The 26,231-nt window shown below is 49.8% G+C and overlaps 1 protein-coding gene across 1 annotated transcript in view; it reads right to left on the bottom strand.

Moving 5' to 3' along the window:
- Positions 1-26,231, bottom strand: part of ERICH1 (glutamate rich 1) — a 45,920-nt gene that overhangs the window by 18,948 nt on the left and 741 nt on the right. Inside the window, exons 2-3 of the mRNA XM_061177360.1 lie at positions 12,758-12,904; positions 5,199-5,333 (exon numbers count right to left, since the gene is read on the bottom strand). Coding sequence (XP_061033343.1) covers positions 5,199-5,333; positions 12,758-12,904 — 282 coding nt within the window. The remainder of the gene's footprint in view (positions 1-5,198; positions 5,334-12,757; positions 12,905-26,231) is intronic.

Raw genomic sequence — 26,231 nt, 5'->3', positions numbered from 1 at the left:
AAGATTGAAAATGTCCAGGCAATGGAAGAAAGGGAATTTCCTTAGACTGCCTTCAGGAATGAAAATTGGAACAGCTTTCTGAAAGACAGTTTGTTATTATGTCTTCAAATTTAGAAACACATGTACTCTTACACTTAATATTTCCACTTCCAAGAGTTTATATTCAGGAGGTAATCAGACTATTGCATGTATATACCATGTATGTACAATGATGTTCATGTGCAAAGTGCTTATCGAGCACCAGGGAAAGTTCTAGATGTCTTTCAATGCAGGGGAGGGGAGCCTAGTTATAAACAAGTTGCTTTCATAAAATAGATTTCAGCTACTTTCAAAAAATGATATAAATATATCTATATGCAATGAAATGGGAAAAAACCTCCATAATACATTAAGTGTGGAAACTGGTTTATAATGCAGTATATATAATATGGTACAACTTTTATAAAATCTGCGCATGCATATACAACATGCACAGGGGAGAGGTTTCAAAAGATGTTTACTTAGGGTCTCAGCCTGGTGGCCTTAGGTGATGTTTTACTTCCTGTGCGTTTTCTGTAATGCTTGACTTTTCTATAATAAGTGTTTCTGTGGTCAAGAAAAACAAAATATTTTTCTTTAAAAAAAAAAAAAAGATTGGAGTAACAGAGAAGAAAAGGCCCTCTTTCCTAGAGGCTGGCCTGTTTTTTAGTTTATAAAAAAAACTGAGGTTCTTATTTCTGTGTAAAATGTGTAAATGTAAAGTTTCTGTGTAGAGGTTCCAGAACTTCACCTGCTGGCAGCGGCAGGCAGGAACTCCTGCCTTTTCGTTATGAAAAAAGGACCTCTGCAAAGCTGCTATGATGGCAGGATGCAAATGCCCGCAGAGGAGGGACGCGCCTTTGGCTGCACGGGGTCTGGCTCCAAGGACAAGTGCCTGCTGATAAGAGATGAGACACTGAAAGCTGGAAAGGGGAGGCAGAGAAGGACAGCTAGCAAGAATACTTAATTAAGGAAAAGAGGAGAAGATGATGGTGTAGAAAGTGGTGGCTGTGAAAAGCAGGCTTCAAACCAGGTAAGTGCACCTGACCTGTCACTCGCCAAGATCACCTACGTTCTCAACAACGCGCATGCAAGACATGGGGCAGCGCTGCTGACGGCTCACTGCCAGAGCCAACGCTGAAATGATGAGACCATAGTCACAATTCTGTTTCTGAAGGGACGTGGGTGGCTTATTGCTCTCTGTTGAAAGGCTGAATTCTTGGTTCAGCTATTAAAGGTGAAGGGGCAGAAGGAAGCCGGTGAAAATGGTAAATGAGCCATAGAGATGCAAATGTGAAGGACAAATTTTGTTACAAAATCGATAGACCAGGAGGCTGGCTAAGTACAGACCATTCCTACTGGGAGGGACAGGAGAGCACTGAAGGTCCACAGAGGTTAAAGAGGGGACTTGCCGGAGAAGACCAGACATTCACAAGAGAAACGGAAAGAGTAATTTCAGTTACAGTTAAAACACATCAGTTACTGGAATAAAACAGTTTCACATCAAAAGAAAACCGAAGCCTTAACAGGGAAATGCAGAATTGCACCCAGTTCTCAATGTGGATTCTCAGTCCAGTGTAAGTATGAAGAAGACAAGTTTGTCAACCTGTGAGTCGTTGACGACACCAGTCCCCACGTGGTGCTGTCACCAGGAGCTCACACAGAGGAGCGTCCTCAGGACTGTCAGTCCTGCACAGGGTCCTGGACAGACGGGGCAGCGCCATGGGCAGGCGGTAGGTGTGAAGACCCCGGTGTGCCTGGGAAGGAGTCCCTGCAGACCCAGGTGGAAGCTGCCAACATCAAAATCAGAAGAGATGCCTCATATGAAATGCGAATTTCTTTGTCACTGGAGCACGTGAGACAATGCTTGGAACGACAGTTTAGATTTGCACAGCTGCAGAGTTCACAAAGGACTTTCACAGCCTTTAAAAATGTTACTCCTGGGCTTCCCTGGTGGTGCAGTGGTTAAGAATCTGCCTGCCAAGGCAGGGGACATGGGTTCGAGCCCTGGTCCGGGAAGATCCCACATGCCGCGGAGCAACTAAGCCCGTGCGCCACAACTACTGAAGCCCGCGTGCATAGAGCTCACGCACCGCAAGGAAGAGCAGCCCCCGTTCGCCGCAGCTAGAGAAAGCCTGTGTGCAGCAACGAAGACCCAACGTGGCCAAAAATAAATTTAAAAAAAATTATGAATTCAAATTTATCCAAAAAAAAAAAAAAGGTCACTCCTGCTCTCAGTCCGTGTCACGGGAGCTGGGGCAGAGGGGAGGTGGGCAGCCGGGCAGCCGGCGCCCTCCTTCAGCCGGGACCCAGCTCTTGTCACCGTCACCTACAGGGGGTGAGAACCGAGACCACCTGGAAGGGTGCCGCGCACCCTCAGCCCCAGTCTCCCTGCCCAGGCACAACACCCACCGAGAGCGGTGCTGGGCGGGGCGACCGGACAAGGCCCTGAGGTGAGGAGGGGTCAGCCTTGGGTGTCACCAGACCTGCCGCCCCACATGGGCCGAGGGAGGGGAGGCAGGACTCGGCGGCCGCAGACGGGGCAGCCGACCAGGAAGCCTCTTCCTTCCCAACTTCTTGAGGAGTCGCTACTGAACTGGCTTATTGGTGCTGGGCATTCAAATGGACATCAACAGTGGACACAGTCACCTCTGGACTTTTTCTTCTTTTCCAACTCCAATCCTCATGCCCTCTGTGCTTACAGTGCCACCAGTAAGACTGCGGAGCCCCCGCTCTCACCCTTGTGGGTCTGCACGCCTCATGCCCCGCCAGTCCTGGCTCAGGCGTCCCTCTTCTTGTCCCAGCCCCCTGTCGAGCCCTAACGACCCCCGACACATGCCTCTCGGCTGAGCGCGGTGGCCTCTCAGGCCTCTCTGAAGGGTCTCTCATTTTATTTTTTTAAAAACTTTTTGGCAGATTGATTGATTAAGATTGATTTCTGCGTTGGGTCTTTGTTGCTGTGCAGGGGCTTTCTCTAGTTGCGGTGCGCGGCTTCTCATTGCAGTGGCTTCTCTTGTTGCGGAGCACGGGCTCTATGCGCGCGGGCTTCAGTAGTTGTGGTGCGTGAGCTCAGTAGTTGTGGCTCGTGGGCTCTAGAGCGCAGGCTCAGTAGTTGTGGTGCACGGGCTTAGTTGCCCCGCGGCATGTGGGATCTTCCCGGACCAGGGCTCGAACCCGTGTCCCCTGCATTGGCAGGCGGATTCTCAACCACTGCGCCACCAGGGAAGTCCAGATCTCTCATTCTGAACAGTGTCATCAACACTTCCTTCCACTTCATCACTTCAGACCCCTGAAGCGGCCCACCTTGTCAAATGGGTTCACAAAGGGGAAAAATATTAGAGAAACAGTAAGAAAAGTGAGCTGAAACACTGGAGATGAGTTCCAAGTGTTCATGATAGAAAGATATCAACTTCCCAGCCAGAAGTGCATGAAGGAGTTATTCAAAGCTCTTCTGAAAACCTGGGTTAACGTTTTCAGTGATGTTGACTTAGGGAACTGAGCTCACAGGGCCTCTTGAGAGAAAGGACCACTTCTTAAAGCTGAGACCTGTCCCCCGCGGGGGAGAACATGTGGCCACCGGGAGGTCATCGAGGAGCCCAGGCCCGCCTGCTGTGGGACAGACACACGTGGGGCGGGGGCAGCAGTGGGGTTCAGATGTGAGGTCAGGGCAGAAGCTTGAGTCAGAACGGCAGAGCGAGGTGGACACGTCACCCTGTGACCTTAGGGATGGAGCTGACACCGTGCAAGGAGACCCCAACCTCCCTTCCCAGTCCACTCTCTCCTTTGAGGGAGACGGCGGCCCACCACACCTTCCTTGACCACAGCCTCTGGGAGAAGGTCCTTGGAACCTGTGTGCTCCCGGGAACCAGAGGACAGAAAGAGGGACGTGAACAGGATGGCCTGCCAAGAAGCAACTGCAGAAACGTAACCTGGGACCTGCTGGAGCCAAAGGTACAACGAAAGTCACCGGGGATATGCAGGTTACCATGGTAATTAGAGGGATGTGTCCTAGGCACCGACTCCCCGTCTCTCTGCTTCGCCCTGACCACTGCTCACCTGCTAGAGCAGAGCGGCACCAGGCCACCCCCATGCCTTCCTGGAGGCGGTGGCACTGGGACTTGAGGGCCAGGAAGAGTGACTACCACAGGGACGTGTGTCCAGCTGCTGAGACGCCTTCCCATCTCCTGGAAGGACGTCCCTCTAGCTCGGCAATGCATTCAGTCAAGGGCACCCAGAAGGTTCTCGGCTGGGATCCTGCCCAAAGACCCGCCCGGGAGGCATGGGCAGCAGAGCTCACTGTGGGCAACAGCCCCGGAATGAGTCCACATTTTTTTATTGAATATACTAAGTACACAACGGAGTATGTCACCAAAGTAATTTATCTTTATAAGAACATAGCTTAATTTTTGAATGAAATAATCTATTTATCCAATAATTATATTCCAAAGAGTTTCAACAGGGCTTGAATAGATGACTATATTACTGCTTAGCTATCCCATTTTTGGTTTTATGGTTTCTGATGCTTTAATTAGGAAGTCAGAAAGATCAATCTACTAGAAAACCATATTTTCTTGATATTCAAAGTTAAGGTTTATGGTACAGAGTTTCTTAGTTTTTACTTGTTAAAAATCAACTGGGGAAAATTTTTACCTGAAAATTCCAAATTCCTCTTAAGGAAGTTCCCAAATGATGAATTAAAAGGGGAAAAAACTACCATTTGACTTTTTAAGGTAAGAATGTAACGTGCAGCCTCTGCACCGCCACAAGAGCACCTGACCCTTGATCTTCCTTCACTCACAAAATATCCAACAGCAAAAGCAAATATCATCATTCAACTTTCCACAAGAGATGCAACATAAGTTATTTCCATCATTACAAAGTTGATATACAATCTCAGAAATTTTGAAAAAATTGGAAAATCAAGAAAAAAGGTCCTACTTAACAAGAAAAGCACTTTCACATTTGGATGTATTAACGCCAGACTTCTCCTAACTTGCTAACAAATGGGGCTGCGATCACATTCCAGCCTTAAGTCTCCTCCCAGCCTGAGCTTTTCCTGCTGTGGATCTTACAGGCATCTCTGATGACTGCAGACCACACGGCAGTGAGACGCTCACCCCCGTTAAAGTTCAGATGGAGTCACGACCCTGGAAGACCCCGAAGGCTGTCAGCGGTCTTACCTCCTGCGTCCTCACCGCTGGAGGAGCTCTTGGGACTCGAGCAGCTGGAGGCCTCTGGCGGAGGGGGGACCCAACCCTCAGGAGGCAGGCCCACGGTGTACAGCCGTCGCGCAGGCTGGACCTGAGTGTCACCACCTGCAGGAAGAGGCAGGGACAGATGCCATCAGACGTCTACTTGCCAAGCAGCTTCTCCAACCACGTTCACTGAAGATGGGTAGCCAGAGCCGTAAATACTGATGTCAATCAGCCAAGCATTTTGCCAGCAGAGCCACTAAGCTATACACCCAGCCAGGAACAAGGGGTGAGCTATGATTATTTAAATTCACATTAAGTTACTTATTATGTAAACTTCTGGGGTTTTATAATATGGTATAAAAACATAACTAATTCATGAATAAGAAGCAGAAAATAAAAAGACTCCACGTAACACACCCCTCATGACCACAACACGAATCTCAACATTTTGGTGCGTCACCTTCTGGAGCTTTTTCTCTCTATATGCTAACAACATGTATGCACTGTGTGTGTCTGTACACACCCACACACAGACACACACACGTCTTAATGGGATCATGCTACACATATTTTATCATTATACACATATATATTATATGTATAATATCATTCAAAAGTGAATATGATAAAATATTAAGATATATTTAAACTTACATACTCTTAAAGGCTACATGATATTCCATGTTATTGGCAAATTTAACTATAATTTAACCACTGTCCTAAATTTTGCATATGGAGGTTGATTCTAAATTTTCACTATTACAAGCAGCTGCTATGACCATCCTGGTTGTACATAACTTTGCACAACTGACCACGTGGTTCCTCCAAACAAATTCCTGGAAATGGACCTGCTGGTCTGCACCGTCCAGAGAGGCAGCTTCCGGTGCTGCCCCCCACGCTCTCAACACTGGGTAGGATCGACGCTTTAATCTTCATGTTCTCATTCAAAATATGGCAAAGTAACCTTTATCCAACACAAGTGGATATCCCAATTAGTCTTTCTCAGAAAAATGAATATTTTACTTTAAAAACAACGACAAGGACTGAGCAAAATCACTAATGCACATATAACAGAACGTGTGGTTTTGAGACATTTAAATTGTAAAAGCTTTGGAACACTTTCAAATTCTTCTGCCATCAATATACTTCACTTTTGTGAAGCTAAGGGGCAAGAATGTAGTTCTTATGTTAATCTGACCCACCCAGTTGATTAACGACTGTGTTGTTACCACTAAGATCAAGGGCAGAGCAGGGACATGCTTCCAGGCAGACCATCCCCTGTCGGGTAACATCAACATTTGATCATTTTTCACAGAATACTTTTGGGAGCTTTTAAGCAGCTAACAGAACTTGGAAACACTACTGCTCACTTAAGTATCAAGATGAATACAGGCGGCACCGTGGACCTGAGGCAGGATATGACTCCTGTGATGAAGGGCAAGGATGCACCTGAGGGCAGAGCTCTTCCCGATGCTCCCATGCCGAGCATGCGCTCATCTGAGGCCAAGCCTGCGGGCTGAGGAAGGCGATCTGCTGTCTGAGCGTCAGGGTGTCCAGGGGCAGAGCGCAGCTTCCCGGCCTGGGTTTCCCTCGTCTCTTCTGGTAGAAGATGGCTCGTCGCTGGACGGCGGTCAGATGTTGTGTTTCACTGCTCAGGGCTTGGGGCTCAGCAGGGCCACAGCATCCCCTCGCCCACACATCGGGCCCACAGGGTGAGGCTTGGGGATCTGGACGAGGCATGTCAGGACCCCCTTCACTGCTGACAGAGGCCACTGTCTCCCTAGGAACACCGGGGTGGCCGCAAGGCTTCAGAAGAGGCGACTTAATCAGCTCTCCTCTCGTTGGTCGGCTGGCTGAGATCCGAGGTTCATAATTCTCACCCTTTCTGGCTCTGGGTCTGATTTGCCGGACACCCACTCGAGCTTGATTTCATGCCTAACCTCTGACTCCCCCTGCACTGTGCCTGTCCACACGGCCCCCTGCCCACAAGCAGACATGCATGCCCTCGGGCAGGGCACCACCACTGAGCCACCCTTGGGACGGCCGCAGCCTTCACAATTGGTGTGTTTGTGTCATGGAGCTCGGGGTACAATGCTGCTTTTTATAATTCTTCTGGGATTACCTGGCTCTTTAAAATATATACAGATATAAAGCAACAACAAAAAATAAGGGTCCAACATGGGCTCTTGAGTGACGGAAATTCACCAAAATGCACACACACGAATTGTTGTGGCTGTTTACAGATCATGCCCTCATCTTTAAGAACAAATGGAACTACCAATGAATGCCCTTTTGAAACAAACAAACAGACGCACTTCTGTAAAGTGAACAAATAATTATCAGAATCACCATGCTGTGTCCTAACTGTACAAAGAACATTTTCTCAACGTCATCCAAGGACTGACTGACAAAGGCCCCTTTCCTCATTTGGCTGCTTCTTCCAACACTGAAAAGACTTGGGCACACCTGCAGCTCTACTTCTCGCCAAACTGTGTCCTCCACAAGCATCAAGCCTTCAAACGAATTCTCAGATGACCTTTACAGAATGTTTCATATGACCTGCACACAACTTTCGTCTATTTGATTGTGATTTCATTGTTTTGCCTTTAGCCAAGATTTCTCTTTTTCCAGCTGCAAATGAATTGTTTTTTCTTCAAAATTCCCAAGACATAGTGTTTCAGAAAAATATGTTGCTCATTCAGGATTAAAAAACACTCAAGAAACTAGGGCTAGAGGGAACTTCAAATGACAAAGAGCATGCATGAAAAACCCACAGCTGACACTACACTCAATAGAGAAAGCATGAAAAACACACGGCTGACATCATACTCCATTGAGAAAGCCTGGATGCTTCCCTCTAAGATTAGGAATGATTACAATTCACATTCTTGCCACTTCAACATTATACTGAAAGTACTAGACCAGGTAATTAGTCAAGAAAGAAAGGAAGTAAAAGGCATCCAGATTGAACAGGAAGAAGTAAAGTATCTCTTCTCACAGATAAGATCTTGTATATAGAAAACCCTGAAAAATCCACATACACAAAAAAACTGTTAGAGCTATTAAGTTTGGCAAAGTTGTAGGATACAAGATCAACATACAAAAATCTATATTTCCATATTTAAGAAACCATTGCCTAATGCAAGGTCAAAGGATTTATTAGTATTTCCATACACTAGCAATTAATAATCCAAAAAGAAAACAATTCCATTTACAATAGTATCAAAAAGAATAAAATACTTTGGAATAAACTTTTTTTAAGTGTAAAATTTATAATGAAAACTACAAAGCATTGTTAAAAGAAATTAAAAATGACTTAAATGGAAAGCTAGACTAAATTCATGGATTGAACAACTTAATATTGTTAAAATGGCACTAATCCCCAGAGTGTTCCACAAATTCAATGCAATTTGTATCAAAATTCCAACTTCCCTTTTTTTTTTCTTCCAGAAATGGACAAGCTGATCCTAAAATTCATATGGAATTGTGAGGGACCCCGAACAGCTAAAACAATCTTGAAAAACAACGAAGTTGGAAGACTCTTACTCTGATTTCAAAACTTACTACAAAGCTACAGTAATTAAAACAGTGTGGTACTGGCATAATGACAGACATAGAGACCAATGGAATAGAATTGAGAGCCCAGAAATAAACCCAAACATCTATGGCCAGTTGATTTTTGAGAAGGGTGCCAAGTGGGGAAAGGACAGTCTCTCCAACAAGTGGTGCTGGGATGACTGGATATCCACAGACAAAGGAATGAATCTGGACCCCTACCTCACACCATATACAAACATTAACTCAAAATGGATAAATTACTTAAATGTAAGAGCTAAAACTATAAAACTCATAGAAGAAAACTTAGATGTAAAATTTGTGACGTTGGATTTGGCAACGGTTTTTTAAATATGACACCAAAACACAGGCAACAGAAGAAGAAATAGATATAATGGACTTAATCAAAATTAAAATGTTTTATACTTCAAGGCACCATCAAGGAAGTGAAAGGCTAACCCATGGAATGGGAGAAAATATTTGCAAATCATGTATCTGATAAAGCTCTAGTGTCCAGATTATTACCACCTCTTACAACTCAGCAACAAAAAGACAAACAATCCAATTACAATATGGGCAAAGGACTTATATACACATTTCTCTAAAAAAGATACAAAAATGTCCAACACACACATGAGAAGACACTCAATGTCACCAGTCATCAGGGAAATGGGAATCAGAACCACAGTGAGGTGCAATCTCACACCTACTAGGATGGTTAACCTAGTAGGATAAGAAAACAGAAAATAACAAATGTTGGCAAGGGTGTGGAGAAACTGGAACCCCCCTGCATGGCTGGTGTGATGAAGAATGGTGCAGCTGTTGTGGAAAACAGTTTGGCTGTTCCTCAAAATGTTAAACATAGGAGTACCACGTGACCCAGCAATTCCACTTCTAGGTTTATATCCAAGAGAACTGAAAACACATATCCACACAAACACTTGTGCAGGGATGTTCAAAGTGGCATTATCGATAAAAGCCTAAAAGTAGAAACAACCCAAATATCTATCAATTGATGAACAGGTAAACAAAATGTGGTATATCCGCAGAATGGAATATTATTCAGCAACAAAAAGAAATGAAGCACTGATACTCGTTACAATTCAGATGAACCTGGAAAACATGCTAAGTGACAGAAGCCAGACACAAAGGTCACCTATTATGCAATTCCACTCAGGCAAAATGTCCAGAATACACAAATCTGTAGAGACAGAAAGCAGGGAGGCATGAATGGGGATGACTGTAATAGATATGGGTTTCTTTTGGGGTGTAAAGAATGTTCTGGAATTAGTGGTGATGGTTACATAACATTGTGAGTATACTAAGAATCACTGAACTGTACATTTTGAAATGGTTGTGGTAAACTTTAGGTTAAATGAATTTTATCTTTAAAAAATATGTTGCTGCATGTTGTATGGAGTTTTCAGAAAAAGGCATATAAGTTAGGCTCATTTGCATCTGTGAAATACTAAAACTCTCAGAAACGCCTCCTCTATTTGTTGCCTGAAGCCATGAGAAAGGGTGTGGGGGTCCTGCCCACCAGACCCCTCCCCCCTCCAGGATGCTTGGCGGCCAGAGGGTGCTCTGGAAGGGGAGAAAGTGCGGGGTGTGCAGAGATGCAGGAACTGGACGCCCCTCTAGGACCCGGTGAGACTGCCCTGGTCCCACCACATCCTCATTAAACACTCCCCCTTAGTTTAGGCCATGGCAGGTGGCCAGTCTACACTGCGCAAGGCACGCTGCGCTGCCTTAGACAGCAAGCACCACACGCAGGGTCTGCAATCTGAGAAATCACGTGGGTGGAGAGAGCCACCGAGAACACGGGCCGAATCCTGACCTGCGGTCCTCATGGGACCTCTCCTCTGGCCCCATCACCATGCTGGCTGGGCCAACTCCACCCGGACACTGGCGTCTATCCTGTCCTATCCTCCAACTGTGCCACAAAGCCGCTGGCACCAGCCACCACAGTGTGATCACCAGTCAGCCCCATGGGTGCCCCACTGCCCATCACAGCTCAGGCTGCAGGCAGCTGGGGCCCACCCCCAGCTCCTGGCAGACGTGATGGAGGCTCCCCACGCTCAGGGCCCCCTCATCCACTCACACCAGGCATCTGCTCCATGGAACAAGCTTCTGAACCTTCCGTACGGGTCATTTCACGTAATCAATACATTCTGAACCAACCTTACATCAGCATCTTGATTTTTAGTTCAACATCTTCGTACTTAACAACAACAGCACCTCACAGCCGCCTGCTGAAATGACATGACTGAACCTGGAGCTTCCGTGGAAAGACACCGCCCAGATTATTACTATTAGTGAATAATCACTGTTAAAACTGTCAAGTTAGAAGAGGGAAGAAAATGCAAATAAACCCTAAAAACAAAATTTTTAAAAAGACTAAGAACACTGGTTCAGTCAAACTTGGACAGAAAACAGGAACTCCCAGGGACACCTGCTCCTCCTGTAGGCGGCACGTCTTCCCCATGGTTCCCGCCTTGCTAAGCTGTGCTGTGCTTTTTCAAAACCACGTGCGTCTCTCGCAGGTGGAACGGGTGTCACGTTAGTTTTCTGGGCAGCACCACAGGTGGGGGCTTAAGCACAGGTGTTCCTTCTCTCCTGGTTCTGGAGGCTGGATGTCCGAGATGGAGGTGTCACAGGGCTGGTTTCCGAGGCCTCTCTCCTTGGCGTGTGGATGGCCGTCTTCTCCCCGTGTCCTCACGTAGTCGTGCTGCTGTGCGTGTCTGGGTCCTGATCTCTTCCTGACCTCACCAGTCACACTGGACTAGGACCCACCCTAATGGCCTTGTTTCACTTAATCACCCTTTAAAGGCCCCGTCTCCAAACACAGTCAACATCTTGAGGTCAGGGCTTCAGCGTATGAATTATGGAGGATACAATTCAGCCCACGACAGTAGGGTCTTTGAAAGGTAAAACCGCATTAAATAGCAGCCACTATTCCTTAGTGTGACTCCAGGGGTGGGAGTCCATCCTACACCTGGCAGGCTCTCTGTCAGAACAGCAGCAGGTGCGCCAGAGAGTGGTGGTCCTGGGGGGATGCTACACGGGGGTCAGAGCATCCCAACCACACCGAGGCACAGGAGGACACAGAAAGGGAACTCGGCAGCCCCGGGTTCATCCTGCAGGACAAGCTTGTGGAGCCCCCCATTCTGGGGGGGAAACGCTTTCCCCTCGTCCGCAGGCATCGGCCATCTCATGGGTGAAACAGGCGTGGGCACGATTATTTCTGGAGATCCAGCCTGTGGGCAGCAGGCATGCCTTGGGCTTGTCGGGCCTGCCGCTGAGATCTGGTCCAGGGAGGGTCGGGATTTGTGGACACAAGGTTACCGGGCCAGGCCAGCAGGAGAGACCAGCGCTCAGGAACAGAATCACCCCGGGACAGAGCCCCGTGAGTGGCCACTGCCAAAGAGAAACGGGACTGACCCTAGAAAGGGTGCTGGGAACTCTGCCCTCTCACGTCCACCTGGGCACTAGGGGCTGCAGCCAGGGCTGCCCCCACCTCGCCTGGCCTCCTTCCATGTGTCCCGCTCAGTGGCCCCTCGCCAGGCGACACCCCTGCACTGATGGGGAACCAGAGTGAGAGGAGCCTCCACGGCCGACCACCCCACTGTGTAAGGATCTTGGACAGACATCTGTGAAGAGCAACGGGCAGGAGACTAAGACAGGAGAGACGTCAGGAGCGCGTCCTGGGCGGACAGGGCGTGGGGCAGGGCGACGGGGCAGGGGAGAGGCCAGGCAGCAGGGTCCAGTCTCTGCGACCGGGAACAGCATGCAGACGAACTCCACACCAATGGCGAACCTGACCGCGTCCCCAGCTGGGGGCACCGACGCTGGCTTCTTCCCTCCCCAGTGAAGTAGCCGTCCTCCCGGAGCCTGAGCAGAACGACACCTGCCCGTCCCCTGAGCTGACACCCCAGTGGCCTGAGGCCAGGCACGTGCTGCCGGGGGATGTCCAGGGAACCCGCCCTCACCTGTCATGGGGGGGACGCTCCTGCCCTTCACTCTCTCAGGAGCCACTTTCTCAGGTGGGTTTCTGCAGGCTGGACTCACTGGGGCCCTCTTCTCTTGGCCACGTGGAGCCTCAGGATACAGTTTCTTCAGCACTTTTCCAACAAACACTACAGACGCAATCAATTTGCAAAAGAAAGGAAAAGAATTACTGATGGCAGTTTTATTTAAATTGCAAATGGATTTTATATAAAACAAAGACGTATCACGACATCACTACCTCAGGACTGCCCCCCTACAGGACACCATTGGGCTTGTCCCCCCAAGACCCTCCAGCACCGTCCCCATCAGAGGACCCCCAGCACCGTCCCCATCAGGGGACCCCCAGCACCGTCCTCATCAGGGGACCCCCCCAGCACCGTCCCCATCAGGGGACCCCCAGCACCGTCCCCATCAGGGGACCCCCCCCAGCACCGTCCCTATCAGGGGACCCCCCAGCACCGTCCCCTGAAAGGATGCCGCCCCCCCCGGCACTGGATGCCCCCACAGGTGTGAGCACAGGTAGGAGCCGCTCACACCTATGCTCACACCTGGGGGCCGCACTTGGGCTCACAGTTCTGTTCTTCCCGCACCTTGTCTCTGGTTGAATGTATGTGTAAAGCACAGACTGTGAGGTGTTTTGAGAATCTGGGTTTGAGGTCCTGGGCCCCAGCGCAGCCCCAGACAGGCTGGGTCCACGTCAGTTCACAGCAGACACGCTGGGCAGGCCCCAGGCAGCCCGGGCTCCTCCCTCCAGGGCACCCGCCGGGGACCAGCACAGCCGGCAAGGTTCTCACAAGGGTGTGCAGAGTCTTCATTTGGCTTATTTTAGTTTACATTCTGCTCTAACTGGAGGGGAAGAGCTGCCACAGTGAATAAATATTTCTGTCCTGATTTAAGTGTGAACAATGAAGGGGTACAATCTCAAAACAGCATCCTAGAAAAGGTGAGGGGAAAACGTTCATCCAGTGAACCTGTTTTAACCTCATTAAATTTAGAAACAAATCAGCAAAGAGAGAGAGAGCTGCTCTGGAGTAACCAAGCACCGTGGGGCAGAAATCGGGACCCCGGAGAAGGGCTTGAGTTCTTCAGACGATGAAGTGGAGGATGTATGTTTGGGCCACTGACGATGCGGTGACGTGAGAGGGGAAGTCTGAAGGGGCCACTGAGCGGCTTGTGGGTCACAGAGGGCAGGGCCCTGTCCCCACGTGGGAGGCACAACCCTAAAGACGCAGCCCACTCCTCATTTCATCATGTGCTCAGATGGCCCTCGCAGCAGAGATAACCCCCTCCAACTGGTCCTAGTTGGAAAAAACACAACTTGGGTCTAAAAACACGAAAGGCCTTCTCAGAAAACTATTCAAGCCCAGGCAGTGCTTGGCCGGGTGCCTGGGAGGAGCACGGGGTCCTGATGCCACCCGTCCGCTGGCCCGGTGGCCTGATGGCTGGCTGCCCGCTCGGCCAGGAGGCCCTGGATTGAAGAAACCGTCTCTGGCGACGATGCCCCCATTTACGGTCTCGGGTCCCGGCAACGCTGGACTCCAACCCCCACCTCTGCCTGGCTGAACGGCGCAGGGCCCGGCTCAGAATATTCCCAAGGCCTCTGCAGACGGCCCCGGGCAGCGTGTGCGTCACGGGGAGACAGGCTGTTCCGTTAGACCGGCGCTCAAAGACACATCCAGAGGGTAGGTTCCAAGTTTCCGTTAGAAATTGAACTGTCCTGTGCATTTCCTTAAATGGCAGAGGGGAAAACACTCTATTCCAGAAGACTGGGTGGCAATTTCCAGCGGAAGCCAAAGGCAGATAAAATAAACTTTACCTACAGACTATCAACAAGTCAGCATTTTTATGAACTAGAACAAATTTTAAGGTAAAATCCTAACTGGGCACCCTGCTCTAAAACAAACTTGGGGAAGCTCGGAGCCTGAGACTCGCCTGGGCTGGCGGCGGCTGACACGGGCGTCCAGATGAGGTCATCTCTGAGCCGAAGCTTCTGCACACACGTGTGTCTGAACACACAACACTACAGGAAAACCCGACACAGGTCATCACCAAGCAGTGCCTGCACCACAGCTGAGCAGCCACACAGCCCGAAGAAGCCGGCATAAAAACACAGCAATCCCGGGGAGAAACCAGCGCGAGCCAGGCCCCCAGAAGGCCCCCCTCTATAGGGAGCACTGAAGTGGATTGGGCACCTGACGATTTTGCTTGAACAGGTGCCCTGACAACAGGCGGCGAGGGCGCGGCACACAGCAGGCTGGCCAGGAACTCACAGCCCAGGCTTTCTGCCGTGGATCCTGAGCTGAGACATTGGTAGTGTGTAGGGGCAAGGAAAAGAGCAAAAGCCCGTGGCACTTTCACTGAATTCAACGTATTGCCTAAATAAATTGTATTTACAGCCTAATTAATAGGGGTTTTCACCAAGGAGCTACCTGGCGGCGTGTCTGCAAAGCCTCCGGCTCTCGAGGCCCTTTGGTTCTCCACTCACTGGCTTTGCGGTGTCCCCGTATGACCGCTGCAGGGGCCTCAGCCCGTTGGGAGGTTCAGGACACGTGGTCCTTCCTCAGGGACAAGATTCAGTCCTAGCCCCAGGCTGAGCGCTCCAGTGCTGAGGTCCCGGGGGCCAGAACCCTTTGTCCCCAACTTGGGTGGGGTCTGCGGGCTACAAGCTTGCCTCACACCTGGCTCTGGAAGCTGAGAGCTCCTTATAAGGGGCCTGGGTCTGAGGGCCGTGGTCCGAGGGCGGCCTCATCTGCCACCCAGGCTCCCCCGCCGCCCCACGGGGGCTGGCCGGGCCTTGCTTCGGGCTCTGGGCCTCCCCGATAGGGAAGGGTGGCAAGAGCTGGGGTTCAAACATCATCCCGGCCAACGCCCCACCAGAGGCAGCCCCGCCGGGGACAGGGCCCCTCTCCATGTCTCCTGACTATGGGACCCTGCTCAGGGCTGCCAGGCCCTGTAGTGTCCCCAGTGACATTTTAAAAACTAAATCTAGCGCAAGACTCAAAGGCTCAATACTTGCCGCCTCGGCCTCGTTACCAGGAAGCAAAGTTTCGTGACCCTGAGAGGAGAGAAGGTTCTTGGTGAGCAGGAGGCTCAGGGCACAGGGCAAACCTGCAGGTCTCCCCACACAGAGCTCCTCCCCTCTCCCACAATGCCCACCAGGGATCCCTCCACGAGTCGGGTTCAACTGGGTTAAGCCACAGTTCTGCCACTCCTAGGTAGGAAACCTTTTCTGAGTTACGTGGTCTTTCTGAGCCTCACTGTTTCCCTCCGTAAAATGGGCAGAAACACCTCTGCGGGCAAGGCTGCAAGACTGACAACACAGGTGTGCTGCAGAGACGACACAGGAGCGGACGACGGGGCTCTCACTTCCTCACGCCCGGCCTCTCTCCCTTCCCACTCCCGTCTCAGTCCGGGACGAAGGCTGAAACCTCCTGGAGCTCGCCTGAGATCCAGACCCCACTGCCAACAGCAGGCAAGCCCACCCAATGGCCTGCAGTGCCCGGTGTTTTCACAAAGCAAAACTGAACTGTTTTTCCCCACTCGCCCTGCGCCCATGGCCTGGCCTGGGGCACTGCCGGCCCGCCAGCCCCTGCGCTGCCTGCCTGATGCCCGCCCCCCCACCCCCCCCCCCCCGCCCTTCTGAGAGCACGTGGCTACTTGCCGGCACCAGGAGCTGCTCCAGGCTCATCTGCTCTCCCTCTGCCTGCGCCCTGGGATCGGCACGTCTCCAAGGAGCCTGTGTTCAGGAGGAGGGTGCGTCCTCGTTCTGCACACAAATCCAGTCACATCCGTCCTGGCTGAACAACCACGGCTGCTCGAGGGAGGACCGTCTTGGCCACTGAAGACACAAGGCCCCACAGCAGACAGAGAAGCAGAGAGGGAACCTGCCCCACGAGCGCCGGACGTGCCCACGGGGAAGGAGGACGCACCACGTGTCCATGTGCATCTGAGGAGCCCGCGGCTGCACCACGGGGAGGGGGCTCAGCACGCACAGCACGCAAACCATCTAAGATCGAGGGAACACAGGCTGTGCACTCAAAATTCAAAACAAATGTTCATAAAAGTACAACTTAAATATAAAAGTGTCATACTCTACGCTTCAATCCCAAGATTAATATTTGGAGGGTGACTGTGGGGAGAACAGTACAGATTCAGATGTGCTAATTCATAAAGGCCAGAGAGTCTGCACAGTTCACACTTTATCAAATGGGAAAGACAATTTTCCTAAGTTTTAAATTTAAAATTGAGCACAGTAGTTCAAAAACTAAAACAAAGAGAAGAACTTTCATCCTCCTAAGCTAAATGGGGTTAAGCATCTCGTAAACCCAAGAGGCAGCATGATTTCCATCTCACACTCATGTGTGTTAAAAACCTCACAAGCAAAAACACACCTTCTCCAGGCATCTCTGCAGGCTCCCACTCCCGGCAGCACATGTGCTCCATAAAGGGGTGAGTTCAAGGAGTTCAATCCCACCCCTACGACTTGTAATAAACGTTATCATGGGAACAAAACTGCTCTGAGAGGAGATGCAGGTTTTACGTCCTATTATCCATGATCCGTGAGATACTTATCAAAGTCTTGTCAACAGGCACAAGAACAGATGATCTCAAAGAGCTGCCAGGATGGGCATCCCAACAGCAAAAGTGGGAGTTGTGTCTTCAACGAGAAGTCTAACTAGTGAGTCTTAATGGATTCCAAATATCCAGGAACCTCAGATTAAAATAATTTTGCTGATAAATATACATGTCTAATACTTTCAGTTGCCACAATTTAAAGCATAAAGTCTTCTTAAAAATAACGTGATTTTAATTTTTCAAAATCAGCTTTAAAAGAGCAATGTGTAACAAACAGAATGAAAACAATACTTTCTACCAACCAATACTGCTGGAGGGTTCCTTGGTGAATTTCACTTCATCCCAGCATTTGAGACAACACAGGGAATAAGACCACTGAACGTCCGAACACCATCCTCTGAAGCAAACAAGCTGTCAGCGTGGACCTGCCTGCCCAGCCCCCCGCCAGCCCCCGTGATCAGTGCCTCTGCTTTTCAAAGGGACGATGGATCTGCTCCTGTGCAGTCACATGGGGCTCCTATCACAAACGGAGCTCGTAGTTTACTTAAATACAAATTACCAGCTATTTTAGACCAAAAGAAATGTGTAGCCACTGGACTCTCAGTTCTCTGAGCCTCCAGGGCTATGAAGGAGCTGGGTACCCCACGAACTGCCTGCCGGTTTCCTACAAATAGGGACTTAATTCTAACTGGCCAAACTTACTTAGGGATTCACGTTAAAAGCAGAACATAAATGAAAGGTTATTTTTTTCAGGGTAGGAACACAGTAAAGCATCATTTTTAAAAAGCATCTGTCAGCTTTGGTTTGTTGAAAGGCGCCTTGTGACTCTGTGTGTGTGTGTGTGTGTGTGTGTGTGTGTGTGTGTGCGCGCGCACCCGCGTGCCTCCTGCAAACGTAGTCCTAAAAATCAATTTAGAGGTTAAAAGTCTCTTTTCTGCTTAATTTCCACTGTGCTCAAGAACAAACAAAAAAGAGCAAGGTGCTTGGGTCCAGGAAGGCAGCTCTGTGTCACCACAGGAGCTCAGTGAACCGCCGGCCTCCTGCCTGTGCCGTCCCCCTCTCCCAGCAAGAGCAGGTTGTAACTTGAAACTCTGCTGTCTGTCAAAAAGCAATCAGCGGAACATAAAAAAGCAGGGGAATGGACATTGATGCCTGCAGGAGACAAGTACAATCACCACGCGACGGGCGACTGGAGCTGGGACATGAGAGACACAGAAAAAGGTCACTGTGGAGAAAAACATCCTGTCTGAAATTAATACGACGAAATACCAAACAGAGAGATCAAGTCTCTGTGTCACAGGGGAATTAAGTCATTTTGATATAATTTTCAGAGAGGACTGCCATCTAAACTTGCTATTTCAGGTTAAAGACACAAGCCAAATAAAAATAAAATTTCAGTAAAGTGTTCTTTGGAAATTAGACACCTGGGAAGAACTCAAAAGGAAATAGTTTGATTGCTGGTGGTAAACTATTCAATTCTGAACTCTTCTGCCACACAGTCATGCGTTTTAAAGTCTAACGGTTGGGTATAAAAAAGAAAGGGGTTTGCTCCATTTTTAACACAGAGGTGTTAATGGCAGCATTTCAAGGAATTAGGTCTCCTTCGCTGTGGTCTTAGGGCGGAATGTCTAACAGGCTCCTGCCTGAGTCAGACGGTGCTCCCGGCACACCTCCCAGCCGGGAAAGCTTCCTCATCAGGGGAAACTGGGTGCATGTACCTTCTATTAGAAAAGGCTCTCATGAAAAAAAAAAAAAAGAAACAAAAATAGGAACTTTTTCTTCGGTAATATTCCATTCTGAAAAGAGCAAAGGAAAATGAAAACTATGTGGTAGAAAAAAAAGCACCTCTGATCTTTGAGACCACGAAGTCACCCCATCAATGTCAGAAATATTTTTCTTTTCCTTAAAAAAGTTCACTTTGATGGTAAAGTGATACACATTTCCCTCAACATCTATGTACACAAAATACTTTATTTACCATTGGTGTAAAACTATACATTTATTTTTACTAAATATATACTGTAGATCTTTCTGGTAATGGATGAGATTAGAAATGATATTGATTCATTTGTAATTCTCTAGCCAAATCATCCCTATGAACCACTGTGTCTCAGAAAAGCATAACTCTCAGAGGACAAAAAAAACACGTGGAGCTAATCTGGGGTCATGCGGAATAAAATTAGCTAAAAAACTATATTTCCAAGGGTGGATGTTAATGGGAAACAGTAAAACTGATGGGCCACATGCTTATAGGAATTACACAAAAATAAAAGAGACCATAAATATTAACAAATAACTTCTAAAAAGTGACTTCTAGATATTTCATTATGAGAGAAAAACATCAGAACAAATGGTTTTATGTTGTACGTTTTTAGAGTGATTATCTAAATGGAAAAGTGATTATCTAGAATTTGAAACCAGAGTTGGCAGGCTTTTTGAAATCATATATAAATGAAAAACTGCTACTGAAAATAAGATCAGAAATGGAAAATCATTGAAACTTTCCCTGTGGCCAGTTTGATGACAGCCTCCCGACCTTAGCCTGGCATAGTAGAGAAAATCTTCCAAAACAAACACACACTGACAAATCATAAAGAAAAGGAAGAAGTTCCCCAACCTCAGTAAACACTGACTCAGTTGATTCCCTTTTCCACCTGATATCTGTATAGCTTAAGAGACACTTTAAATTTAAATTTTCTTAGGGTATTTCTTGGAATCTGATACAGCATTTTCAATTTTCTCTTTTCAGTAAAGACTATGTTTATCTGCCAACCTCTCCATAGCTTTTCCTCCCACAATATTCAATATGGGTTTTTTTTCCCATTTTATCCCTATAATGAGAGAAGGTATTTAATGGATGCTTATGAATAAAGGAATAAATTGATAATAGCACTGCATCAGTTCACAAGAAAGAGACGCTCAATATAGTATGCAAATTCAATGAATGATAGTTTGTTAATGACTTTCATCATAGAATTATAAATGGAAAAACAATTAGCTAAGATTTAAGCAACAGTTGGCAAGCTTTCTGAAATATTAATTAAAAGGAAGATAGTTCTCAAAATAAGACCAGAAATAGTACTCAAATGGGACATAATTGGAATCCTACGCCATGACCAGTCTGAGGTGGTCTCCCCATTTAAGAGGTAGACATCCACTAAACTTTCATTTTCTCCCAAAACTTTAACACTTAAAAAAAAAAAATTCTAAAATCTGTCCAAAATTTTTCCTCGCAGTTTTTTAAGCAGCAATTACTATGCCATCAGCTATTCAGAAACATTTTAAGTGCACGTAAGGCTGTGATCGTTTTTGTTGGGCTTGGTGACTGCGTCCTAACCCAGGAGATGCAGGGAGAGCAGACACAGCTCCCAGCCTGTCTTGTTTTCTCACCAAGACGCGATGCGACAGGGCGGGCTGAGGGGACGTTCAAAGGCAACTCGGAAAGCTGCCTCATTACAATGGGGAGACAGAGGATAACCTATTACTTTTACTCCAATACTTTTATTTTTTTTCCAGTTTAATCGACACTGGCTTTTTCAGCAGACAGATCTGGAATTCAACCCAAAGGGCACAAGGCTTGCCTGACCATAGCTGGGTCACCTGTTCTCTGGGTGAGGATGTTGGGGAGGAAGTGCCCATCCTCCCACTGGCTTCTGCCGCCCCAGCCGAGCAGGGAGGAGCCCTGGCTCCCCATCGTGCCCCCACTGCGCCTGGCACCCTCTGCTTGAGGAACCGTCCTGCTCCCACGGTCCTGAAGCCTTGTCCAGGCGCTGTCATCTCTCCAGCCGCTGGGCCGTGCACACCGTCTTCCTGACAAGGTCCCCCTCGGCCGCTTCCACGTCCCACACCCATGGTGTCAGTGATGGCAGGCTGCTCACGTGGGCCTCACGCCTCACAAACGTGACCCGCGTTAATCTTCACGACTCTGCTGTTCACCGAGTAGTCATACATCTTAAATTTTCTGTCTACTGTGATGCTCTGACATCGTAAGTCCCGTCTGGCTGGGCAGAGACAACCCCCCGCCAGCCAAGGGCCCAGCCAGGAGCCCGCCTGTGACCTATGCCAACAGCCGGCCAGGCCCGGCCTCCTCCGCCTGCCCCGCCCCCGGGGAGGTGACACTCCTCTGCCCGAAACACCCAGGCCAGGTGCCCAGAGGCTCGGGACAGCCCTGTCACCCAAAGCCCAGCAAAATCACTAAAACCAGCCAATCGTACGTGTTCCCCCCGCCCCGCCTGCCTTTCCCCTGGAAACCCCAGTAAAGGCCGTGCCCTCAGTCTTCCCTCTGTCCTGTCCTCTGCCCCCTGACCCCCTGGCCATCCCCCCACGTGCCCGGCGTGGCCCTGCCTCTAGGACCCGAGAGCCCAACAAACCGTCCTTCCTGGGCCTGTCCTGAGGCTCCACCGGCGGCCGCTCCTGACTGACTAGCTCGTAAAAGGACACAGAACAGCCCCCACCTTACAGACGAGGCCCGAGGGTCCTAGGGAGCGCCTTCACAGGTGTGCCCCTCTCCCGCCGCAACCTGCACACATGCCCGCGCGACACCTGTCAAGCCCGGGAGAGAGACCTACCGCTGCTCCCAGCACACCTCCCGCCTCCCCCGCCCCAATGGCCCCCGCCTAGCCTCGACCCTCACGTCTTCCATCTTCTCTTCGGCCGCTGGCCTCCTGGACAGATTCAGACGGACACCTGGAAATGACGGTCCAGGGGTGCAGCTCCCGGCCACGGGTGCTGACCGGCGGGGAGGGCACTAGTCCGACCTCGCTGGCTCTGCCCCGGGCGGCACTGCCTCCGTGGGGCTCGTCACACACAGGGGATGGTGACAGAGGAACCAGACCTGAAGCTGGTGCGCCGAAGCCCACCTTGTCCTGCTGCTGGCCACAGGCTGAGGCTTTCCGCACTCCCCAGAGGTGACAGTGACCCCGCCCGGGTCCCAGGGCAGTGTGAGGCTCACCACTCAGCAGTTGTCAGGAGGTAGCTGAGCCCCGGTCCCCAGTCACATCCAAGGCACGGGACCCTGCAAGGCATGTCCCCGCCTGGCTGAGCCCCCTCCCTGGTCTCTGAGTTATTCCCCACGTCCCATGCCGTGGCCTGAGCCCCCTCACCCTCCAGCTCTGAGTTTCTCCCCGCACCGTGTCCACCCCCTGCCCCGGCCCCGGCCCATCTCTGCGTTAACCCTCTCCAGGCCCTGCGGCACGCACGTTCAGTCCTGGAAGATCGCTGAAAGGAAAAAGGGCTCTTGATCCGGAAGAGAAGGGATCTGCTGCATCACACTGAACACAGAAGAAAACGCCGAAGTGACACTTTTGTGGATAAAGAGAGTTGGGCTCTTCCTGCAGGTCAGTGAGCGACTGCTCATCCACCTGTTGGGGCGCCCGAGGCACGTGGCTCAACACAAAGGAAAGCGGGGTCTTCCCAACTGACACAGACCCCAACCAGTACCCATGGGTCTGAGACTCCAAAGGAAGCTGCGGGCAGTGTAAGCCTGAGGGTCCTACGGGGGAGACACACACACACACACGCGAACATACATGCAGACAGATACACACATGCACATACACGCAGACACACACATACAGCTACACACAGACACACGTGAGTAGCAGGGAGGGGTGACAGCAGTGTCCTCCTAGTCCGGACCCTGGTCCTGGATGGCCCTCACGCTTGCCCACCTGAGAGTCCGCGTCCAGCGTGGAGCAGGCCCGGAGGGCGAGTGCCCCAGGCTCTGCTGGGGTCTGTGCATCAGGGGACAAGGCTCCACACGCTCCAAGCGGAGAAGCTGCAACAGACAGAAGCAGAGCCGGCGGATTTTCTGAAAAGGGGCAAGGTGCCTGCGGGGAGGTGGGGGGACGCTGGACTCAGGTCACCCCTCAGCAGTCGGCCTCCAGCGAGCAGGCCAGCACCCGCGAGATGGCCAGAGAACCTCAGGGCAGCTCCCTCCCGCAGCGCCCCGCCGGGCTGTCCCGAGATCCCTCCTGATTCCACAGTCCCCACCGGGCAAAGCCCGTAACTCTGTGCTGGATGCTCACCCGCTCTCCCCACCACACTCTGTGCGGGACCCACCGCTGCCTGTTAACCCAGAAGCTCCCAAAGGATGCCCAAGGGACGGCCTCCAGTACAGGCCACAGGCTTCCCCAGCATCAAAGAGAGAGCAGTAAAGATTTACTTCTCCCTCCAGCAGCCTTGCTGCAAAGACAGCAGCCTCCTTTCATCTCGAGGAGCTTTGCCACAAACCGCATAGGAGGCCACATCACCCAGCAGACGCCGTCAACCTGCAGGGAAGCCTCAGAACCGCCGCCCCAGGCAGCACGCCAGCCCACCTGCCTCGTGCTTTCTCACGCTGAGCTCAAGCTGAGGGCCTTTCTTCCAAGGCATGCAGTGGGGCTCCCAAGAAGCGCTTCGCCCAGCCGCCCTCACCCTGGCCCCCAAGGCACCCCGGGCTGGAGAGCTCTGGGCTTAGCAGCCCCACAGTCCCCCTCCTGCCGGGCCTCCTCCTCTCCCCGCCTCCTCTGAAGCCCAGATACGCTGCAGCCCTGCAGCCGCCTCCGCCACCCCGGCCCACGGCGCCCCGAGCGCAGCCAGCGGCGCGTCTGCTCCACCGTCACTCGGCCTGAATCGGGTCCACGTCACGAGTCCCACAGACCAGGAAGACAAGAGGTGGCCCTGGTTCACACCTCAACCCGGTACAAGCGCTTAGAAGCTTTTCCGGCTAAAACCCCACCGGGTGTTTCTCAGTGTCTGTTACCCCGGCACGAGTGCTCCTGCGACCTAGCTAAGATGATGAGGAGAATGGATATTGCGTTTCTCACTTACAATGGCTGCTTGGACACTTTCAAGACTTACTAATCCAGCCTTTCACCACAATGTTCTGCAACGGCCCAACTTTACTTGGTAACTTTGTCAGAGACCCAACAGGAAGGAGGCCTCTTTCAGGACGGATGGTGAAAAGTTGAGTCCTCTGGGTGCAGCGAGCTGAGGGCCGGGAGCAGGGCGTTGCTGCCAGGCTTGGCCAGGCCGCACGTGCCGGAAGGATGGAGAGCAGGTGCTGGCGAATGAGGGCAGAGCCCCAGGCAGGAGAGGAGGCCCGGTCAGGGTGCAGGGGGTCAACCAGCCACAGGGGCCCGTGAAGGCCACGGTCAGGGCTGCCCCCGCGAACCTCACGGTTAGTCTGCAGAGCCTGCTGGCTCCACTGCTGGTGGGGGTTACAAGACGTAGCTTGGGGACCCATCAAAATACTGTAATGCCCGCTTTGGAGCTAACATCTGACTGTTGAGGAATTTCGTCCCTTTATGAGATGATCTGTTCTTTAAGGCTGACCGGGTGAGTCCTAACGCCTGGGGCTCAGAGCAATGGGGGAAGCTGGGCAAAGCGTTCTTCTACAAAGGAAGCCACAGACTGGGAACATTATTTACTCTTCTCTGTATTCTGCCTTACTGAGAAATTCATTTCTTTTTCCTATTTTAAGCAAATGCTTATTAACTAGAGTTGCCACTGGGCTTTTCCTTTCAAAGGGCAAAAACACGACCACCTGTTTTAAACGTAGAGGAGGAAAAAAATAACCATGGCCCGAACTAACCCAAGTAAAAAGAGAAACATATCTAAAACCTTCAAAACCATAAAACTCCTAGAAGAAAACACAGGGGAAAGCTCCTTGACAACATGGGTCTCAGCAATGGTTTTTTTGGATTTGACACCAAAAGCAAAGACAACAACAGCAAAAACAAACAAAAGAAACTAAAAAGCTTCTGCAAAGCAAATGAAACTGTCAACAAAATGAAAAGGCAACCTACTGAAGGGGAAAAAATATTTGTACACTATATATCTGTTAAGGGGCTAATATCCAAAATACAGAAAGAATCCATACAATTCAATAGCCAAAAACCCCAAACAATCTGAATAAAAAATGGGCAGAGGAACTGAGCAGACATTTCTCCAAAGAAGACATACAGGTGGCCAACAGGTATACAAAAAGACGCTCAAGATCACTAACCATCAGGGAAATGCAAATCAAAACACAATGAGATATCACCTCACACCTGTCAGAATGGCCATCATCAAAAAGTCAAGAAACAGCAAGTGTTGATGAGGATGTGGAGAAAAGGGAACTCATGCACTGTTGGTGGGATGTAAATTGGTGCAGCCACTATGGAAAACAGTATGAAGGTTCCTCAAAAAATTAAAAATAGAATTACCATACAATCCAGCAATTCCACTTCTGGGTATTTATCCAAAGAGAAGAAAAACACTAACTCAAAAAGATACATGCACCCCAATGTTCACTGCAGCATTATTCACAACAGCCAAGACAAGGAAACAACCTAAGTGTCCATTGATGGATGGATGAATAAAGCAGATGTAAATACTACTCAGTCATAAAGAAGGAAATGTTTTCATTTCCAATAACATGGATGATTTTGAGGGCTTTATGCTAAGTGAAATAAGTCAAAGGAAGACAAATACTGTAAGATCTCACTTATTTGTGGAATCTAAAAAAAAAACAATTGAAAAAAGGAGCTCACAGATACAGAGAACAGACTGATGGTTGCCAGAGGTGACTGGGGGATGGGAGAAATGGGTAAAGATGGTCAAAAGGTACAGACTTCCAGTTATAAGATAAATAAGTCCTGGGATGTAGTTGTAGGGCATGGTGACTATAGTTAACACTGCTGTATGGCGAATTTTGAAAGTTGCTGAGAGAGACAGTAGGTCCTAAAAGTTCTCATCACAAGGAAAAGAAATTGTGTAACTGTATGAGGCGATGGGTGGTGGTTTTGTAGCACATAGCCCATCAAGTCACTGCGCTGTATACACACCTTAAACCCACACAGTGCTATATGTCAATCATATCTGAATAAAACTGGGAAAAATAGAAACTTCCCTTTT

The sequence above is a fragment of the Eubalaena glacialis genome, chromosome 20 (assembly GCF_028564815.1).
Source record: "Eubalaena glacialis isolate mEubGla1 chromosome 20, mEubGla1.1.hap2.+ XY, whole genome shotgun sequence".
NCBI classification, from domain to species: domain Eukaryota; kingdom Metazoa; phylum Chordata; class Mammalia; order Artiodactyla; family Balaenidae; genus Eubalaena; species Eubalaena glacialis.
Note: the sequence above shows the minus strand (reverse complement) of the source record. Positions and strands in the feature narration are given on the sequence as shown.